Source organism: Macaca thibetana, chromosome 8 (assembly GCF_024542745.1).
Source record: "Macaca thibetana thibetana isolate TM-01 chromosome 8, ASM2454274v1, whole genome shotgun sequence".
Classification (NCBI taxonomy): Eukaryota; Metazoa; Chordata; class Mammalia; order Primates; family Cercopithecidae; genus Macaca; species Macaca thibetana.
Window position 1 is genome coordinate 59635271 of NC_065585.1, and position 17227 is coordinate 59652497.

The 17227-nt window shown below is 40.8% G+C and overlaps 2 protein-coding genes across 3 annotated transcripts in view; one reads left to right on the top strand and one right to left on the bottom strand.

Moving 5' to 3' along the window:
* Nucleotides 1-9925, bottom strand: part of CA13 (carbonic anhydrase 13) — a 36835-nt gene extending 26910 nt beyond the window's left edge. The window contains exons 1-2 of the mRNA XM_050801240.1: nt 9649-9925; nt 4668-4865 (exon numbers count right to left, since the gene is read on the bottom strand). Coding sequence (XP_050657197.1) covers nt 4668-4865; nt 9649-9685 — 235 coding nt within the window. The 5' untranslated portion in view covers nt 9686-9925. The remainder of the gene's footprint in view (nt 1-4667; nt 4866-9648) is intronic.
* RBIS (ribosomal biogenesis factor) overlaps nt 1-17227 on the top strand; it is an 872964-nt gene that overhangs the window by 833119 nt on the left and 22618 nt on the right. The window lies entirely within an intron of this gene.

A 17227-nucleotide genomic window follows, 5' to 3' on the forward strand; every position in this document is an offset into this window, starting at 1 on the left:
GTCAGGAAAATTCCAGGATGCCCTGGGAGCCACAACAAGGGTGATAGGGCCTCAGGTGAGCTTCCCAAAGAAGCAAGATACTGTTTGAGTCCAGAAAGACCAGGAGCTCAGGTGAGAACAGCCTTGTCTTTCTTCATCAGACTACCATTTCCCTGTATATTACAGCCAACCGGAAGTCTTCCTAAAGAATTTCATGAGCCAGGCATGGCACAGTGACTCATGCCTATAATCCCAGCACTTTGGGAAGCTAAGGCGGGTGGATTACTTGAGGCCAGGAGTTCAAGACCAGCTTGACCAACATGGCGAAACCCTGTCTCTACTATAAATGCCAGGAGTTCGAGACCAGATTGACCAACATGGCAAAACCCTGTCTCTACTATAAATGCCAGGAGTTCGAGACCAGATTGACCAACATGGCGAAACCCTGTCTCTACTAAAAATACAAAAAATTAGCTGGGCGTGGTGACGTGCACCTGTAATCCCAGCCACTCAGGAGGCTGAGGTGGGAGAATCACTTGAACCCAGGAGGCAGAGGTTGTAGTGAGCTGAGATTGCACCACTGCACTCCAGCCTGGGTGACACAGTGAGACCTTGTCTTAAAAAAAAAAAAAAAAAAATTTTCATGAGCCAGGCATGGTAGTGTCCGACTGAGTGGGGAGAAGCACTTGAGCCTAGGAGTTCGGGACTTCACTGAGTTATGGCTAGGCCGCTGCATTCCAGCCTGGGAACAAAGCAAGTCAAGAAAAGAAAGAAAAGAAAGAGAGAAAGAGAGAGAGAGGGAGGGCGGGAGGGAGAGAGGAAGAAGGAAGGAAAAAAGGAAGGAAGAAAGGGAGGGAGGGAAAAATTTCACATCCACCCGCTCCCTTTTGCTCCCTTTTGAAAGGATTTCTGAGTAGTTCTCTAAAGGTTTAACTATGGAGCATGGATGTGTCCAGCCAAACAAGCCCTCCAAGGACTATGAGGAAGATTTCATGCCTGTGGTTTATTGACATGCCTGAGGTGGGATTCAGGGTTAATCCTGGTAAAAAATGGCTTCTTTACAAAATGGAAACTGTTTTATTCAAATTAATGTGGTTTGCTACAGAAGGTATCTTTGTGTTTTTTATAGTTTAGCAAAAATAAAAATTAAAAAAAAAAAACAGCAAAAACTTATTTCGTTTAACTACGGTGGTTTCTTCTTTTTAATTGACTTAATCTCCCAAATTGCCATGAAACAATCTCTTTGGTGGGCGGTAGGTTTATCTTGAGAAAAACAGAATAAGAATCATGACCCATATTTACATAGTTACTGTCTCAGAGGACTACAAAGTACTTTATGGATATTTTCAATTAATCCTGGTAATTTTATTGTGAACTAGATAGGAAAAGGATCTTCATTTAAATGAAAGAACACACACTACTGATGACAAAGTATCAAATCTGGAAACATAAATTGATTTCACTGATTAACCCGAAGTAGACAGAAAACGAAAGGAAGAGAAAAACAGAAGAGAGAGAAACCTGGGTTCTCATACAGCAAATTAGAGTAGAAATTTTTTGCCTTATGAATGTCTACATTTATAAAGAAAATACTTAAAGTTTTAGATGAAGTAAAATGTAATCTTTTCTCATTCTAGAATGAGTAGCTTTACTTTTTTTTTTTTTTTTTTTTTTAGATGGAGTCTGCTCTGTTGCCCAGGCTGGAGTGCAGTGGCACGATCTTGGCTCACTGCAACCTGTGCCTCCCAGGTTCAAGCCATTTTCCTGCCTCAGCCTCCTGAGTAGCTGGAATTTCAGATGTGTGTCACCACGCCTGGCTAATTTTTGTATTTTAGTAGAGATGAGGTTTCACCATATTGGCCAGGCTGATCTTGAACTCTTGACCTCAGGTGATCTGCCCACCTCGGCTTCCCAAAGTGCTGGGATTACAGATGTGAGCCACCACACCTGGCCTTATTTTTTTATTTATTTGTCTTTTTATTTTCTGAGACAGTTTCACTTTTTAAATGTTTGAGATATTGTAAACAGTAACAAACTACAATTATGGGTGGTATAAACTTTGTATTTAGAAGACTTGGACACTTTTACAATAAATCTATTACATTAACCACAAGAGATGGGGTCTTCCTATGTTACCCAGCTGCCCTCGAACTCTTGGGCCTAACTAATCATCCTCCTTCCCCAGCAGCATGGTGTACCAGTGTGTGCCAGCATGCTTGGCTTAACCATTTTTATTAATATAGATTCACAAAACTGAGGGGTTGAAAGAAACATAGTTGAATATGTATACAAAAGGCCAGGTCCCTCCTTACTTGCATTTCTTCCAAAAAGTTGAAAATACCATGTATTTATTTGTCTTTATGCATTTTTTACAATGCTCTGATGAAAATGTACTACTTAGGCCAGCATGGTGGCTCCCAGCACTTTAGGAGACCGAGGTGGGTGGATCCCTTGAGCCCAGAAGTTCAAGATCAGCCTGGGCAATATGGCAAAACCTTGTCTCCACAAAAAATACAAAACTTAGCTGGGCATGAGAGCACATGCCTGTGGTACCAGCTACCCAGGAGGCTGAGGCAGGAGGATTGCTTGAGCCCAGGAGGTCAAGGCTGCAGTGAGCCATGATCGCACCACTGCACTCCAGCCTAGGCAACAGAGCAAGACCTTGTCTCAAAAAAATAGATAAATAAATAAAAAAAAAAACTTACCACTTTTATGAATTTGACAAATATGAGGAAAAAATGTGTGTGGGCTTATAATTTTTGCTAACCATAAAGCTTTACATAAATATAAGATATTACTACTAATCTAAATCAGGGCTCAATTAGTAAGTAAAAACTTTCTTTCAATTAAAGATTTTTAAAAATTAACTATATTTTTTCATTAATATAGCTAATACAGCTCCATCCTGATCTTAGACTAAAAATAAAAACAATCTGTCAGAGACCCTAAAAAGTGTTTCCAAATATGATTCTCTCTAATATTTTATCTCATCTTACATTTAAACTTGATACCTTGGGCAGAAACTCTGCCTGGGCAGTAGATCGTCTGAAGAGGGATTAAACATTCATTTCAAGAAAATGTTTTTTTCATCACTTAATAAATTAACAAATAATCTGTGAGTCCATTATTTATTCACGGTGTGAAAGACACTATCCCAAGAACTAATCATTAAATGAAATGATTACATGTCCTAGAAAAAAGTATTAATAGGGAATGTACAGAAAGTTTCCAATATTTATATATTTTTAAAATTAAACTTCTACTTTCCCTCCCTTCAGTGTTCATTATTAGGAGAAAGGTACATAAATAACGATACGAGCATAGATAATACAATTCAACTTTTAAAATTATTTTATTTTTATTTTATCTTTATTTTTTGAGAATGGATCTTGCTCTGTCACCCCCGCTGAGTACAGTGGCACTATCATGGCTCACTGCAGCCTTGACCTCCTGAACTCATGCAATCCTCCTGCCTCAGCCTCCAGAGTAGCTGGGACTACAGGCACACCCCATCGTGCCTGATTAATATTTTATTTTTTGTAGAGATGAGGTCTCACTATGTTGCCCAAGCTGGTCTTAAACTCCTGGACATAAGCAATCCTCCCACCTCAGTCTCCCAAAGTGCTGGGATTATACGTGTGAGCCACCACACCTGGCTGCAGTTTAGCTTTTTAAACAAGATATATTTTAATCTGGAAAGATGTCTATAAAATATTTGTAAATGGGAAAAAAATTTCAGAGTTATATAGCATTATTCCAAATGTATTTTTAATAAGAAAATGCAAAGCAAGGATGATACACATGTATGTATACATAACTAAGCACTGAAATATTATGGAAGAAGTAGTTACTTCAGCAGAGACTGTGGGAAGAAAGAGACATTAATATTTGTCATATGTTTCCATATTGTTTTATTTACTATGAGTGGATATTACTTTGGCAATTAAAATAAGGGAATAAGTTTTTTTAAGAACTAAACTTTTTCTATTAAAGCATGTACTAAATGGCATTATAGGTTTGCAAATAATGCTAAGATAATTATGGCTAATATTTTGCAGAAACAAATCATGAAATATTTATAAAAGCTATTAAACTTCAATATTTTTATAATGGTAAATTCTAAGTTATAACAAGTTAAGGTCAATTTTAAATTATCATGCAACATATCCTTTTCTAAATACTCTTTATTATTTTAAGGTAAGATTATCTGAAGGTTCAAATATATAACAAGATATCTCAATTCACACTAAGAAAAAATGTGCTTCGATTTGACAAATTCCAGGTCTAGCAAAAACAAAACATGAAAGATTAGAGAGTGTATTCTAGGCTGGGCGCGGTGGCTCACGAAGGTAATCCCAAGACTTTGGGAGGTCAAGGCAGGTGGATCACAAGGTCAGAAGATCAAGACCATCCTGGCCAACATGGTGAAACCCTGACTCTACTAAAAATACAAAAAAAATAGCTGGGTATAGTGGTACGCACCTGTAATCCCAGCTACTTGGGAGGCTGAGGCAGGAGAATCGTTTGAATTCAGGAGGAAGAGGAGGAGGTTGCAATGAGCCGAGATCGTGCCATTACACTTCAGCCTGGCATCAGAGCAAGACTCCGTCTCAAAAAAAAAAAAGAGTGTAGTCTAATTATTCAAATGCTTCACCCACCACCACACACACACAAAAAGAAAAGCCAACCTGATTTGTCCTCTGTGTCATCAAAGTCAACATTGAAGGAATGGCCGCTGTTGCTGATGATTTTAGCTGAGCTTGGGTCATACTTGATACTAAGTGGTCGGAGGGAAGAGTCATATTTCACTTCTTGGGTTTTAATCTCAATCGGAGATTGCTGATCGCCATCAGCAATAGGGAAAAATTCCTTCCAGTGAATAGGACCTTAAATATATAGGACCAAAAGAAAAGGATTAAATAAGTTCTTTCTTTCAACAAACATACATTGAGTATAACGCACTGTGCTTGAAATGGAAGAAAACACAAAGATTAATACAGTAAGATTCTCATCCTCAGGTCCTTGGCATCTAATTTTTTTTTTTTTACAAGATGGGTTGTTTTTATTATAGATGTGGGAAACTCTTGGTGTGCCTTAAGTCATTTTCAAAATAAAACTTACCCTTGTAGACAAAGGAGTCTGTAAATTTTATAAAGTACTCTCCAAAGGTAACCTTCTATCAAACTAAAAACAATAATACAATTCATCATTGAAAACAATGACATTCAGTCTCAGCTCCAAGAATGAGCTGTTGCTCCAGAGGTCAAGTTTGCAGATTGGGAGAGTCAAAAAAGCTGAAAAAAGCCATGAAGCAAAGAAAGGGTGTCATTCTTAAAGATGCTGTGCTTACTTCTTTATTCTTCCTTCTATCACTCAGTGCTATCTTCTAGTGTCACTCAGGCCTCCACTCAATTACCTGTGATGTGCAACAGGCATACCAAGAAAACATACAAATTTTTCACCTAGGATAATCCAAATAAAATGGCTGCACCATATCAGGAAATGTAATATTGTTGATTATCTGCAGTGGAGTCAGGTTGTAATTTATTTCTCTCTTTCTTCATTTCAGAAGGTTCTTCTGTGGTTATTTTGCCAATGTTACATTTGAATTTTAACACAAGAGACAAGTGTCATCCCGGTCCTCTATTCAAAACGTCAAAATCATATCCAGTTCACAAATCAGACACATTAGAGGAAACTGAAACGAGCCAATCAGCTGACAGTTCCCTTTTCAATCCTCTTTACTTCTTTGGGAGACTCTATAAAGTCTTGCCTCTCAAAATCAGCAGCAAAGCTGTAGTTTCATGTAAGCTCCACATCATTCTACAAATGTGAGTCACTTTATAGGTTATAGGTTCTTATTCTCTTCTCTCTACTATTCCTGAAATTTATACAGCTATCACCACCTACACTGGGCTACTGACTAAGGTTTACCCACCTACTTTGCTAAACAATCTTTCACTAAAAATCAAGTACTAATTAAAGAAATGCAATATCACAATCATCAAAAAACTCTAAAGAGTAAAACTCTAAATTTTTTTTTTTTTTTTTTTTTGAGACATGGTCTTGCCACATTGCCCAGGCTGGAATGCAGAGGTGTGATCTCAGCTCACTGCAGCCTCAACTTCCCAAACTCAAACAATTCTTCTTCCTCAGCCTCCCAAGTAGCTAAGAATACAGGTGTGCACCACCACACCCACCTACTTTTATAAAAACTGTTTTTTTGTTGAGAGAAAGTCTCACTATAGGCTGGTCTCAAACTCATGGGCTCAGGTGATCCACATGTCTCAGCTTCTCAAAGTGTTGGGATTACAGGCATGAGCCACCACGCCTGGCCCAAATTCTAAATCTAATACCGCTTACTATGCATCATTTTTGCAAAAGAGAATGCACACATACACATATTTTTTCTTTCACATATCCTTCAGGCACAAAAAGTCATAGCATAAATATATAACTATACACTTAGCTTAAAAGGTGTCATCTGACAAACTGGACTTCAAAGCCACTTGAGCATCAAAAGTCCTTGCTTAGAATGTATTACAGAAAAAGCCTTGTTTATTCAATAATTTTACCATCTTTCTGAGTACTTTTTCTATATATAACCCAGACCTTTTTTCCCCCTTAATTCAGAAAAAGCCTTCTATTTCACTGCCACCAAGTAAGAGTTAACCTAATGAAAATTCAATTTCAAATACGCAATGTGTGTTTCACAACATGCAGGTGACATTCTTCCAATCACTAAAGAGTTGCTTTCTTCTCCTAATTGCTTTGCTCTCCTATTTCTAGTCATTTATAAACAGAACTATTTTTCTAAAAAGTCAAACCAAAATAAAATACAAGTAATAATACTTTGTATCACATTTCCAATATTATCTACTAACTACCATAGTCAGTTCAGCACCCTGCCTCTTAAAGACGTACCCTTTTTCAATTTTTCCAAAAAAAATTTCCTCCTCCTCCTCCTCCTTCTCCTCCTTGTCCCCTCCATGACCCCGCAGGCTAGTCTAGAACTCCTGGCCTCAGGCTGTCCTCCCATCTCAGTCTTTTGAGTAGCTAGGATTACAGGTGCAAGCCACCATAATCGGCCTAAACATAATTCTTTTTTTTTTTTTTTCAGACGAGTTTCGCTCTTGTTGCCCAGACTGGAGTGCAATGGCGTGATCTCGGCTCACTGCAACCTCCGCTTCCCAGGTTCAAGCAATTCTCCTGCCTCAGCCTCCTGAATATCTGGGATTACAGGCACGCGCCACCACGCCCGGCTAATTTTGTATTTTTAGTAGAAACGAGATTTCTCCATGTTGGTCAGGCTGGTCTTGAACTCTAGATGTCAGGTGACCCACCCGCCACGGCCTCCCAAAGTGCTGGGATTACAGGCGTGAGCCACCGAGCCCGGCCAGCAGAATTCTTAATTAGAGATATGTGGTGGTTGCTCAATTGATTTAGGAACTTTTAAATATCTACAGTGATACACACTTTTCAGTGATGTCACATTCCCTAAACTAAACTAATAAAGCAGTCAAAAGTTAGGGGAAGACATCTTAAGTTATTTGTCAAGGCAGTACCCTTTCAGGGCTTCAAGACTTGATGTTTCATCAGTGTTGCTATCCCCAGCTTAAGTTTCCTTTTATCTGCTCAGTCACTGGTTTTACCAATGTTTAAACAGAAAAAAAAACAACAACAATAAAACTTGCCTAGTTAAGCCCAGAGCGGTGGCTCACGCCTGTAATTCCAGTACTTTGGGAGGCCAAGGCAGGCAGGTCACTTGAGGTCTGGGGTTCTAGACCAGCCTGGCCAACATAACGAAACCTTGTCTCTGCTAAAAATACAAAAATTAGCCAGGCATGGTGGTGCGTGCCTGTAATCCCAGCTGCTTGGTGGAGCTGAGGCGGGAGAATCGCTTGAACCCAGGAGATAGAGGTGGCAGTGAGCCAAGATAGTGCCACTGTACTCCAGCCTGGGCAACAGAGCAAGACTCATCTTAAAAACAAAAAACAAACAAACAAAAACCTTGCTTAGTATATAATACATTTCCAATAGGATTTTCCCAATCTTTCTCTGAAGACCACACCATTAAGTAAGGATGTGGTCTTCAGAGAGAGATTGCATCTAAAAGAAGGGAATGGCTAACTCCTAACAGAACAATTCCGAATAGAAATACAAAACCACTCCTTATTAATGGCTTTGCTAAGATGAATTTTTTAAATTCCTGAAATAAGCTTCATCTGGGCCAGTGATTTCTAACCTACTAATCAATATCCATTGATTGAAATACCCTTCTTCCTAACTACCATAAGGGCGCAGTTGGGATTCAATGACTGTTAAATAACTCTAATAAAAACGACTTCAGCAGAGAGGGAAATGAAAATAGATTTGTCATGTTTTCCCCCTAAACATTCACTGGAAATTAGCAAAATGTAAGATTATAATTATGGCCTTAATCAAGAAGAAGTCTGTCTATACACCTTTTATTATTAAAGTTATAAATTTTACCTGCTGCCATTTTTAAACTAGCATGTTTAAAAACAGTCTACTATTAGAAATTAAACAGGCTACAATTAGAAACGGAATTTTTCTGTTAGTTTGTGAAATTAAACTTTCTATAAAATTTGACCATTCTATACTATTCAATCATGTACATGCTAATAGAAGGAAAGTATTATTATTCACAGCCTTAATTTTTTTCTTTAATTATTATTACGTATTTACTCCTTAAAAAGACAAAAATTGTATATATTTATGTGTACAACATGATGTTTTGAAATATATGCACATTGAGGAATGGCTAAATCAAGCTTTAATTTTGCCAGTTATTTACTATAAGGCTTTTTGGTGTCACTGCGATTATTTCAAATAATTATTATTTGAAACAATCAGTTCAGTTTAACGTAGTAAGAAGAAAAAATGTTTTTACTTTTGATAATGTGGGATATGCAAGATGAAAAGTGTATGTCTCGTTATTGTTTATCCTATAATTTCAGTAATCCTTTGCTCACCCTGCAAGGATGAGCATGGAAAGAGAGGAAGAGTGAAGAAGTAACCCACGATGTAACTTCATTTCCAGCAAGAACGTGAACCCTTACCAAAGTCCCCAGTAGTAGTCAACCAACTGCAAATTGCTGTGGGAATATTATAGTAACAGTTATTAGGAAACATACAGTTTTTTGTTTGCCACGAAGCCAACTTAGTCTTCAATGTCACAATGCAAGTTAAGATTTCCTAAATATAGTTCCAAAGATTTTCTATGATTTGTTTCTCCTAAGTGAATAGTGAGCTTAAAAGACTGAAAGCGGACTTGTCCTTATTTCATCAAAGTGTGTCATCAGACTTCTAATTTCCAAGCCTTTAATTGATAAGTGGCTGTTACTAGGCAAAGTCCTTGGCTTTTCAGATGAAGGTGAACGCACACGTATGAACACTTGGGAGTTTGGGGAATCCTGATAGAGATACACACCAACGCTCACATCCACTACCAACAACCCGTCCACCCTGACAAGCCAGCTCTCCGCTTCCTGCACTGGGCTCTGAGGAGTGCTGCTAGGTTTAAAGAGGAACCGAAAAGTTTCCCAAAGTGCGAGCCGAGTGTGCGGTCAGCGAGCGCCGGGGCGTCGCGCCAGTCCTCCCGCCCCCCCGCCCAAAGCCCCCCTCGGATCAGGAAAAGGCGCTCACCATTGTGCTCCCGGTATCCCCAGCTGAGCCTCGACATGGTCCCTCGGGGTGGAAGGCAGAGGAAGATGTGGCTGGGCAGCGAGAGCTCGGAGGGAGCGGGCGGAGAGGGGCGCGGGAGGGAGCCTGCTAGGGCGGGACCGCGGGGCGCCGGCGGCAGGAGTGCGAAACCGTGAACCCAGCCCGGGGCGCTCCCGCCCGCGTCCTACAGGCGGCAGAGGCGTGCGGGGAAGGCGCCCCAGCGGCTGGCTGAGTCCTGGAGGGCGCGAGTCCCTGGGGGATCTCCTGACTTCTGAGAAGGAGTCACTCGGGAGAGGAAAGTTTTGCCTAGAGGGCTTCCAGGAAATAAATGAGTCACCAGAGCCTGGAACTGCCAGGCTGGGAGGTAGGGATCCCGGTGGAGGCGTAAAAGAGGTCGGTGATGGTCGTGGCAGTGGTGATTACAAATACAAAACAATAATGACGATGGTAATCACCACCATTGAAAAAATCACTACTTATTAAGGGCTTACCGTGGGCAAGGGTCTTAGCTAAGATGTTTACCCACGTTTTCCCATTAGATACTCTTAGCATTTCCTCGAGAAAGACGTGTGCCCCCTAATTAGGAGATCAGGCTTAGGAGACACGAGGTAACCTGCCCCAGGTCGCACAGCTAAAGCGGGTGGGATCGTTGTTAGAGAGGACCAGCTCCCTGTCCTGGACTGGCTCCATTGCCCATTCACCCTTTCCTTACCCCTTCCTCTCACTCTGCAGACTTGTGGCTTGTTGAGTGAGGAAACCAAAACCAGTTGTTGAGATTTGGTCCCAAAATTCTGCTGTCCTCCTGACCCCGCAAGAAAGAAGGTTTTCAGAACATCTTTCCTGGATGCTTGGTGGGCTTGTTACCCTAGGACTGGAGTCAGAACTAGCTGCAGAGACTTGAATTTCTGGCCTGGAATCGTGAGTGTTCTGGGTTCAAAGTGAAAAATAAAACTTGGGTAGATGAACCACTTTCTACCTCCTTGTCTCGGGTCAGCTGCCTCATATTTTATAAATCCAAGCAACCTCTTTGTAAGGAACCTAGTAAACCCATTTTCAGTAACTGGATGATTTCGTATGTCAAGATGAATAATGTTCTTAACGTTCTAAGTAAATATCAGTTACTGATACCCAATAATAGTGGTTACATGAATGGATGAATGACTGAATAGACCAAAATTGTTAAAGAAATTTTGGTCGTCAGTGGGTTTCAAATACTTCCCAAGTTGTTACTTCTATTGCTTGGGTACGCAGTTTGTAACCACCCAGTGGGTTTAACTTGCCCGCTGTCAAGACAGAGCTATTTATCAAGACAGGGGAATTGCAATCCAGAAAGGGTAATTCATGTAGAGCCGGCTGTGCAGGAGACTGGAGTTTTATTATTACACAAATCAGTCTCCTCAAGCATTGGGGGATCAAAGTTTTTAAGGACAATTTGGTGGGTGGGGGACAGCCAGCAAGTCAGGAGACCTGATTATTTGGGTCAGAGGTGAAATCATAGGGAGTCAAAGCTGTCTTGCAGTCAGTTCCTGGGTGGAGGCCGTGGGATCAGCTGAGCCAGTTTATGGATCTGGGTGGTGCCTGCTGATCCATCAAGTGCAGGGTCTGCAACATATCTAAAGCACTGGTTTTAGGCTTTACAATAGTGATGTTATTCCCAGGAGCAATTTGTGGAGGGTCAGAATCTTGTAGCCTCCAGCTGTATGACTCCTAAACCATAATTTCTCATCTTTTGGCTAATTTGTTGGTCCTACAAAGGTGGTCTAGTCCCCAGGCAAGAAGAGGGTTTGTTTTGGGAAAGGACTGTTACTGTCTTTGTTCTAAACTATAAACTATGTTCCTCCTCAAAGTTAGTTCAGTCTATGCCTAGGAATGAATAAAGACAGCTTGGAAGTTAGAAATAAGATGGAGTTGGTTAGGCCTGATCTCTTTCACTGTCTCAATTATAATTTTGCAGTAGTGGTTTCAAGTTCCTTCTTGTTTAAATTCATAGCTCAGTCTATATAATTTTCTAAAACAGCAACCTAAGTATTGGCAACAACCTTTCATAGGAAACTAGTTAGATCATCTGTAGAGCATCCATCACTCAATGGACTATTTTTTTTTTTGAGATAGAATTTCGCTCTTGTTGCCCAGGCTGGAGTGCAATAGTGCGATTTCGGCTCACTGCAACCTCCGCCTTCCGGGTTCAAGCGATTCTCCTGCCTCAGCCTCCAGAGTAGCTGGGATTACAAGCATGCCCTACTACACCCGGCTAATGTTTGTATTTTTAGTAGAGATGGGGTTTCACCATGTTGGTCAGGCTGGTCTCCAACTCCGGACCTCAGGTGATCCACCTGCCTCGGCCTCCCAAAGTGCTGGGATTACGGATGTGAGCCAACACGCCCAGCTGCCATTCAACGGATTATTGTCCATTTATAAAAAGAATGAAGATCTCCATGAGCAGAGCAGATGTAAAGTGAGTCCTGGGATGTATTGAGGATGCGGGGGCAGGGGAAGCAAAGGAGCAAAGAGTGTATATAATAGACTACATGCTTAAGAAAAAAAAAATAGAAATAAAAAACTGCACACATATTTTCCGATTTTTACCAAAAAAGTAGAGAATAAGCCATAAATCAGTAAAAATGGTTCCTTATAGAGGATGAGCGTGAATGGGGTGGAAGTGTCAGAGGCAATGGAACCAACCTCTGACTCCTAGGTTCAAGCGATTTTTCTGCCTCAGCCTCCTGAGTAGCTGGGACTATAGGTGCACACCACCACACCCGGCTAATTTTTGTATTTTTAGTAGAGACGGGGTTTCACCATGTTGGCCAGGCTGGTCTCGAACTCCTGACCTCGTGATCCGCCCGCCTCGACCTCCCAAAATGCTGGGATTACAGGCATGAGCCACCGCACCGGCCCCTTTTGTTTATTTACTTCTCTAATAAACCTGCTTTACTTTACTCTGTGGACTCACCCCAAATTCTTTCTTGCATGAGATCCAAGAACCCTCTCTCGGGGTTTGGATTGGGACCGCTTTCCAGTAACAGAGGGATAGGGATGAGTAAAGCTTCTCAGTGTATCTTTTTGACTTTTAATCATAAATGTCATTAAATTAACTTCAGCCTAAAGCTGCCTCCTTATATATTTTAGTTCAGCTTAAAGTTTTCTCTGTATATAGTGAACTCTAACCTAACTAGATGTGTAAATAGACTGTAGCCCACTCTTGTGCCAATCACTGAGTGTTGGCCAATCAAAGGCAGCCAACTGTTCAAACCCTGTTCAACTAAGGTAAACTTTGAGCTGTAACAAACCAGCTGTTTCTGTACCTGACTTCCATTTTCTGTCCATCATTTTCCTTTCCCTGTCCATCAATCTAACCACACAGAAGGGCCAGAGTCTCTCTGAACCTATTCTGATTGGAGACGCTGCCCAATTTGCAAATTGTTGTTTGCACAATTAAACTCTGTTCAACTTAATTTGTCTAAGATTTTTCTTTTAACATTGTTCTGCATTTTTAAAAAATAAAATTAAATCAAAGAGAATAAAAAAGCAAACCCTGAAATTGAATTCAAACAGAAACAATTAAAATTAATTGTATATTGAATTGATAATGTAACCATAAAGAAAAAGTTAAATAGCATTCGAATATAGTACTTTGGCTATATATCCTTAGTAGGACATATAACATATTAAGAAGAAATGCAAGAAAATCTTGAACGTTACTAGTAGGTTTGTTTTTGGTAGGATGCTGGTGTTATGCTTCTGAAACCATTTTTCATTGGTTGGTTGGTTTGTTTGTTTTTTGAGATGGAGTTTCGCTCTGCCACCCAGGCTGGAGTGCAGTGGTGCGATCTCGGCTCACTGCAACCTCCACCTCCCGGGTTCAAGCGATTTGCCTGCTTCAGCCTCCCAAGTAGCTGGGATTACAGGTGCCCCTCCTCCCCAACCCCATGCCCTGGCCCTGGTCATTTTGTGTTTTTAGTGGAGACAGGGTTTAACCATGTTGGCCAGGCTGGTCTGGAACTCCTGACAAGTGATCCACCAGCTTCGACCTCCCAAAGTGCTAGGATTACAGGCATGAGCCATTGCGCCTGGCTGGAAACCACTTGTGTGAAAATCGTAAGATAGAGCAAATGAACAAATATATTGATAATCTCTGGAAGCATGATTTTCATTCTGGTTTATATAAAAATAGGAAATGACAGAAGCTAAGAAATAAACCCGTGGTGTTGCATTTGAACATTCTCTTCACTGAACGATCCTAAAAACAATAATATCCCAATAATAATGAAGCTAATAAACCTTAAAATCTATAGCCCTTCACTGAGGGACCACTTCTAAAGCCATATACTAATTTTATATTTGTAACTTTATGTTCCTTTCCTTAAAAAAAAAAAAAGTCCCAAAATTGTAGTAGCTTCAGGCTCTACAAATTTGAATCTCCCCCTTGCTATGAGACACTGAAACTGCCCAGTGGGTTCATCTTGCCCATTTCTTAGGCAGAACTAATTATTGATTAAGACAGGGGAATTGCAATAGAGCTAGCTAAATGAGTGACTGGAGCTTTTTTGTTTGGTTGGTTTTTTGAGACAGGGTCTCATTCTGTCACCTAGGCTGGAGTGGAGTGGTGTAATCATGGCTCACTGCAGCCTCCACCTCTCAGGCTCAAGCATCCTCCTGCCTCAGCCTCCCACGTAGCTGGGATTGCAGGCATGTGCCACCATGCCTGGCTAACTTTTTTTTTTTTTTGTAGGGGGAAGAAACAGGGTCTTACTATGTTGCCCAGGCTGGTGTCAAACTCCTGGGCTCAAGCAATCCTCCTGCCTTGGCCTGCTCCCAAAGTGCTGAAATTACAGGTATGAGCCACCATGCCCTACTCACAGTTTTATTATTACACAAATCAGCCTCCCACCAAAAACCAAGGTTAGGGTTTTTCAAGAACAGTTTGGCAGGCAGAGGGCTAGGGAATGGGTGATGCTGATGGGTTGGAAATGCAATTATAGGGGTGTAGAAAATGGTCCTCATGAGCTGAGTCCACTTTTGGTGGGGGCCACAGAGGAGTTGCTGGTCTGGGTGGGGCCATATGGTCATCATAAATGCAAAAGCCTGAAAAAACATCTCAAAAGGTCAATCTCAGGTCCTACAATAGTGATGTTATTTATGGGAGTAATTGGGGAGGTTACAAATGTCGTGAGCTCCCGAACAAATGGCTTTGGGAAGGGTTATTACCATTGAAATTATAAACTAAATTTCTCCCAAAGTTAGCTTGGTTCACACTCAGAAATGATCAAGGGCAGTTTGGAGGTGAAAAGCAAGAAGAAGTTGTTAGGTCAGACCTCTTTCACTGTTATAATTTTCTCACTATTACGATTTTTGCAAAGGTGATTTAAACACTAGCACCCAGATCTTGTTTCCTAAACAGCAGTCCCCATTCGAAGGAACCAGAGCTACTTGGAGAAGTGACTAGTTTTGTTAGCAGCTGCGAATCTGTACAGGTTTACAGCAACCTCAATTCTTGCCTCCTCAGAAGAAAGAATTTGACCATGGGGCATAGGGCAGAATGAAAGACCAAGGCAAGTTTTACAGTAGGGATGAAAGTTTACTAACAAGTATAGAGGGAACAAAAGGAAGTAAAGTACACCTGGGAGAGGGCCAAGCCAGCAACTTGAGAGACTGAAGTGCACTGTTTGACCTTTGACTTGGGGTTTTATACATCGGCATGCTTCTGGGATCTTGCAATCCTTCTTCCCTGATTCTTCTTTGGGGTGGGCTGTCCACAGGCATAGTGAACTGCCAGCACTTGAAAGGGGCTGCACGCACAGTGTGTTTACCAAAATTGTGCACATGCTCACTTGAGGGGTTTTTCCCTTACCAGTTGAGTGTTCCTAGTGGAAGATCATATACCAGTTAAACTCTGCCATTTGCCTCTTAGTGTGCATGCTTGAGACCACTCAACCAACTCCTGAGATCCTATCAGGAAGCTGCTGATCACCAACTTTAAGTATTTCTATCTATTGGGAGATGGCCTTTTCCTGATGCCAGTTGCAACCAATTATTATTTTAGAGAAGCAGTTTAATAACCGCCTGACCATCACCTGATGGTTGTGTGACATTCTTGGTTGGGGGGCAGCAGGGGCTCTCCTGCCTTGCTTATGTCTGCCTGACTACCTACGTAAGAGTTTCAGGTCTAGAGCAGAGAAAGACCAAGATGAGCCTAGAACATATTTCTTATGCCAGAAAGCTAGAAAGCATTCAAACACACACACACACACAGGCACATTAACACACACACACATACACAGATACGCACAAATAAGCTAGCTTAAAGGAGGACCTGCTGACAAATTTGGGATAATTTGACCATCAAAAGAAATAATGATAGTAATAGATTATAACTCCCCACCCACTGAATATCCATCAATGCATAGTGATGCTGAGAGAGAATGAGAGATCTTCTTTATGTCCACTAGTAAATACAGATTAAATGACAAAATTTTAAAACCACCATTTTTGCAAGGCCTATATAATCTCTGTATAGTCTCTGGTTCAGGCAAGGATCAGTAATGGGTACTAAAACTTCTGGATGAAAGGTTATTGGGGAATAGAATACAGTCTAGGATTAAAAGAGACAAAAGATATGTAACAACCAAATGCAATGTATGACACTTAATTAGATTCTAGGTTACATAAAAACTGTAATAAATGTTTGGGGGCCATTTGGATAAATTTAAATATGGACAGCATCTATGTGATATTATTAATTGATACTAATTCTCTCAGGTGTGATAATGGTACTGAGAATGATTTAAGAGTTCAACACTAAAGCTACAGGCTGAAGTACTGTTTTTTTTTTTTTTTTTTTTTTTTTTTTTTTTGAGATTGAGTGTCCCTCTGTTGGCTGGAATGCGGTGGCGCAATCTCGGCTCACTGCAACCTCCGCCTCCCTGGTTCAAGCAGTTCTCCTGTCTCAGCCTCCTGAGTAGCTGAGACTTCAGGCACACACCACCACGCCCCGCTAATATTTGTATTTTTAGTAGAGACGGGTTTCACCATATTGGTCAGGATGGTCTTGAAACCCTGAACCTAGGTGATCCACCCGCTTCAGCCTCCTAAAGTGCTGGGGCTGAATATCTTGATGTCTGAAACTGACTTCCAAGTGTCTCAGTAAATAATTGATTAATCTAGCTGAAGGATATTTGGGAGCTCATGACACTATTCTTACTATTTTTCAGTAGGTTTGAAATTTTTTCAAAAAAAAAAAAAAAAAAAAAAAAACTGAGGAAACAAAAGAGGAGGAGACTGCCTTGTCCTGATGCCAGCTGCATCTACGTAACGGTTTCAGGTCTAGAGCAGAGAAAGACCAAGATGAGCCTAGAAATCAAATGAATGAATCCATTAACTTACTAAATAACCTTTCATAACTATTTGTGTGGTTTCTCCTTAACAAAGAGCCTCTGTCTCCAGGCTCACAACCATTAAGTGTAATCAAGTAAAAGAAGACTAACACTGGCTGGGCACACCTGTAATCCCAGCACTTTGAGAGGCTAAGGCAGGAGGATTGCTTGAGCCCAGGAGTCCAAGA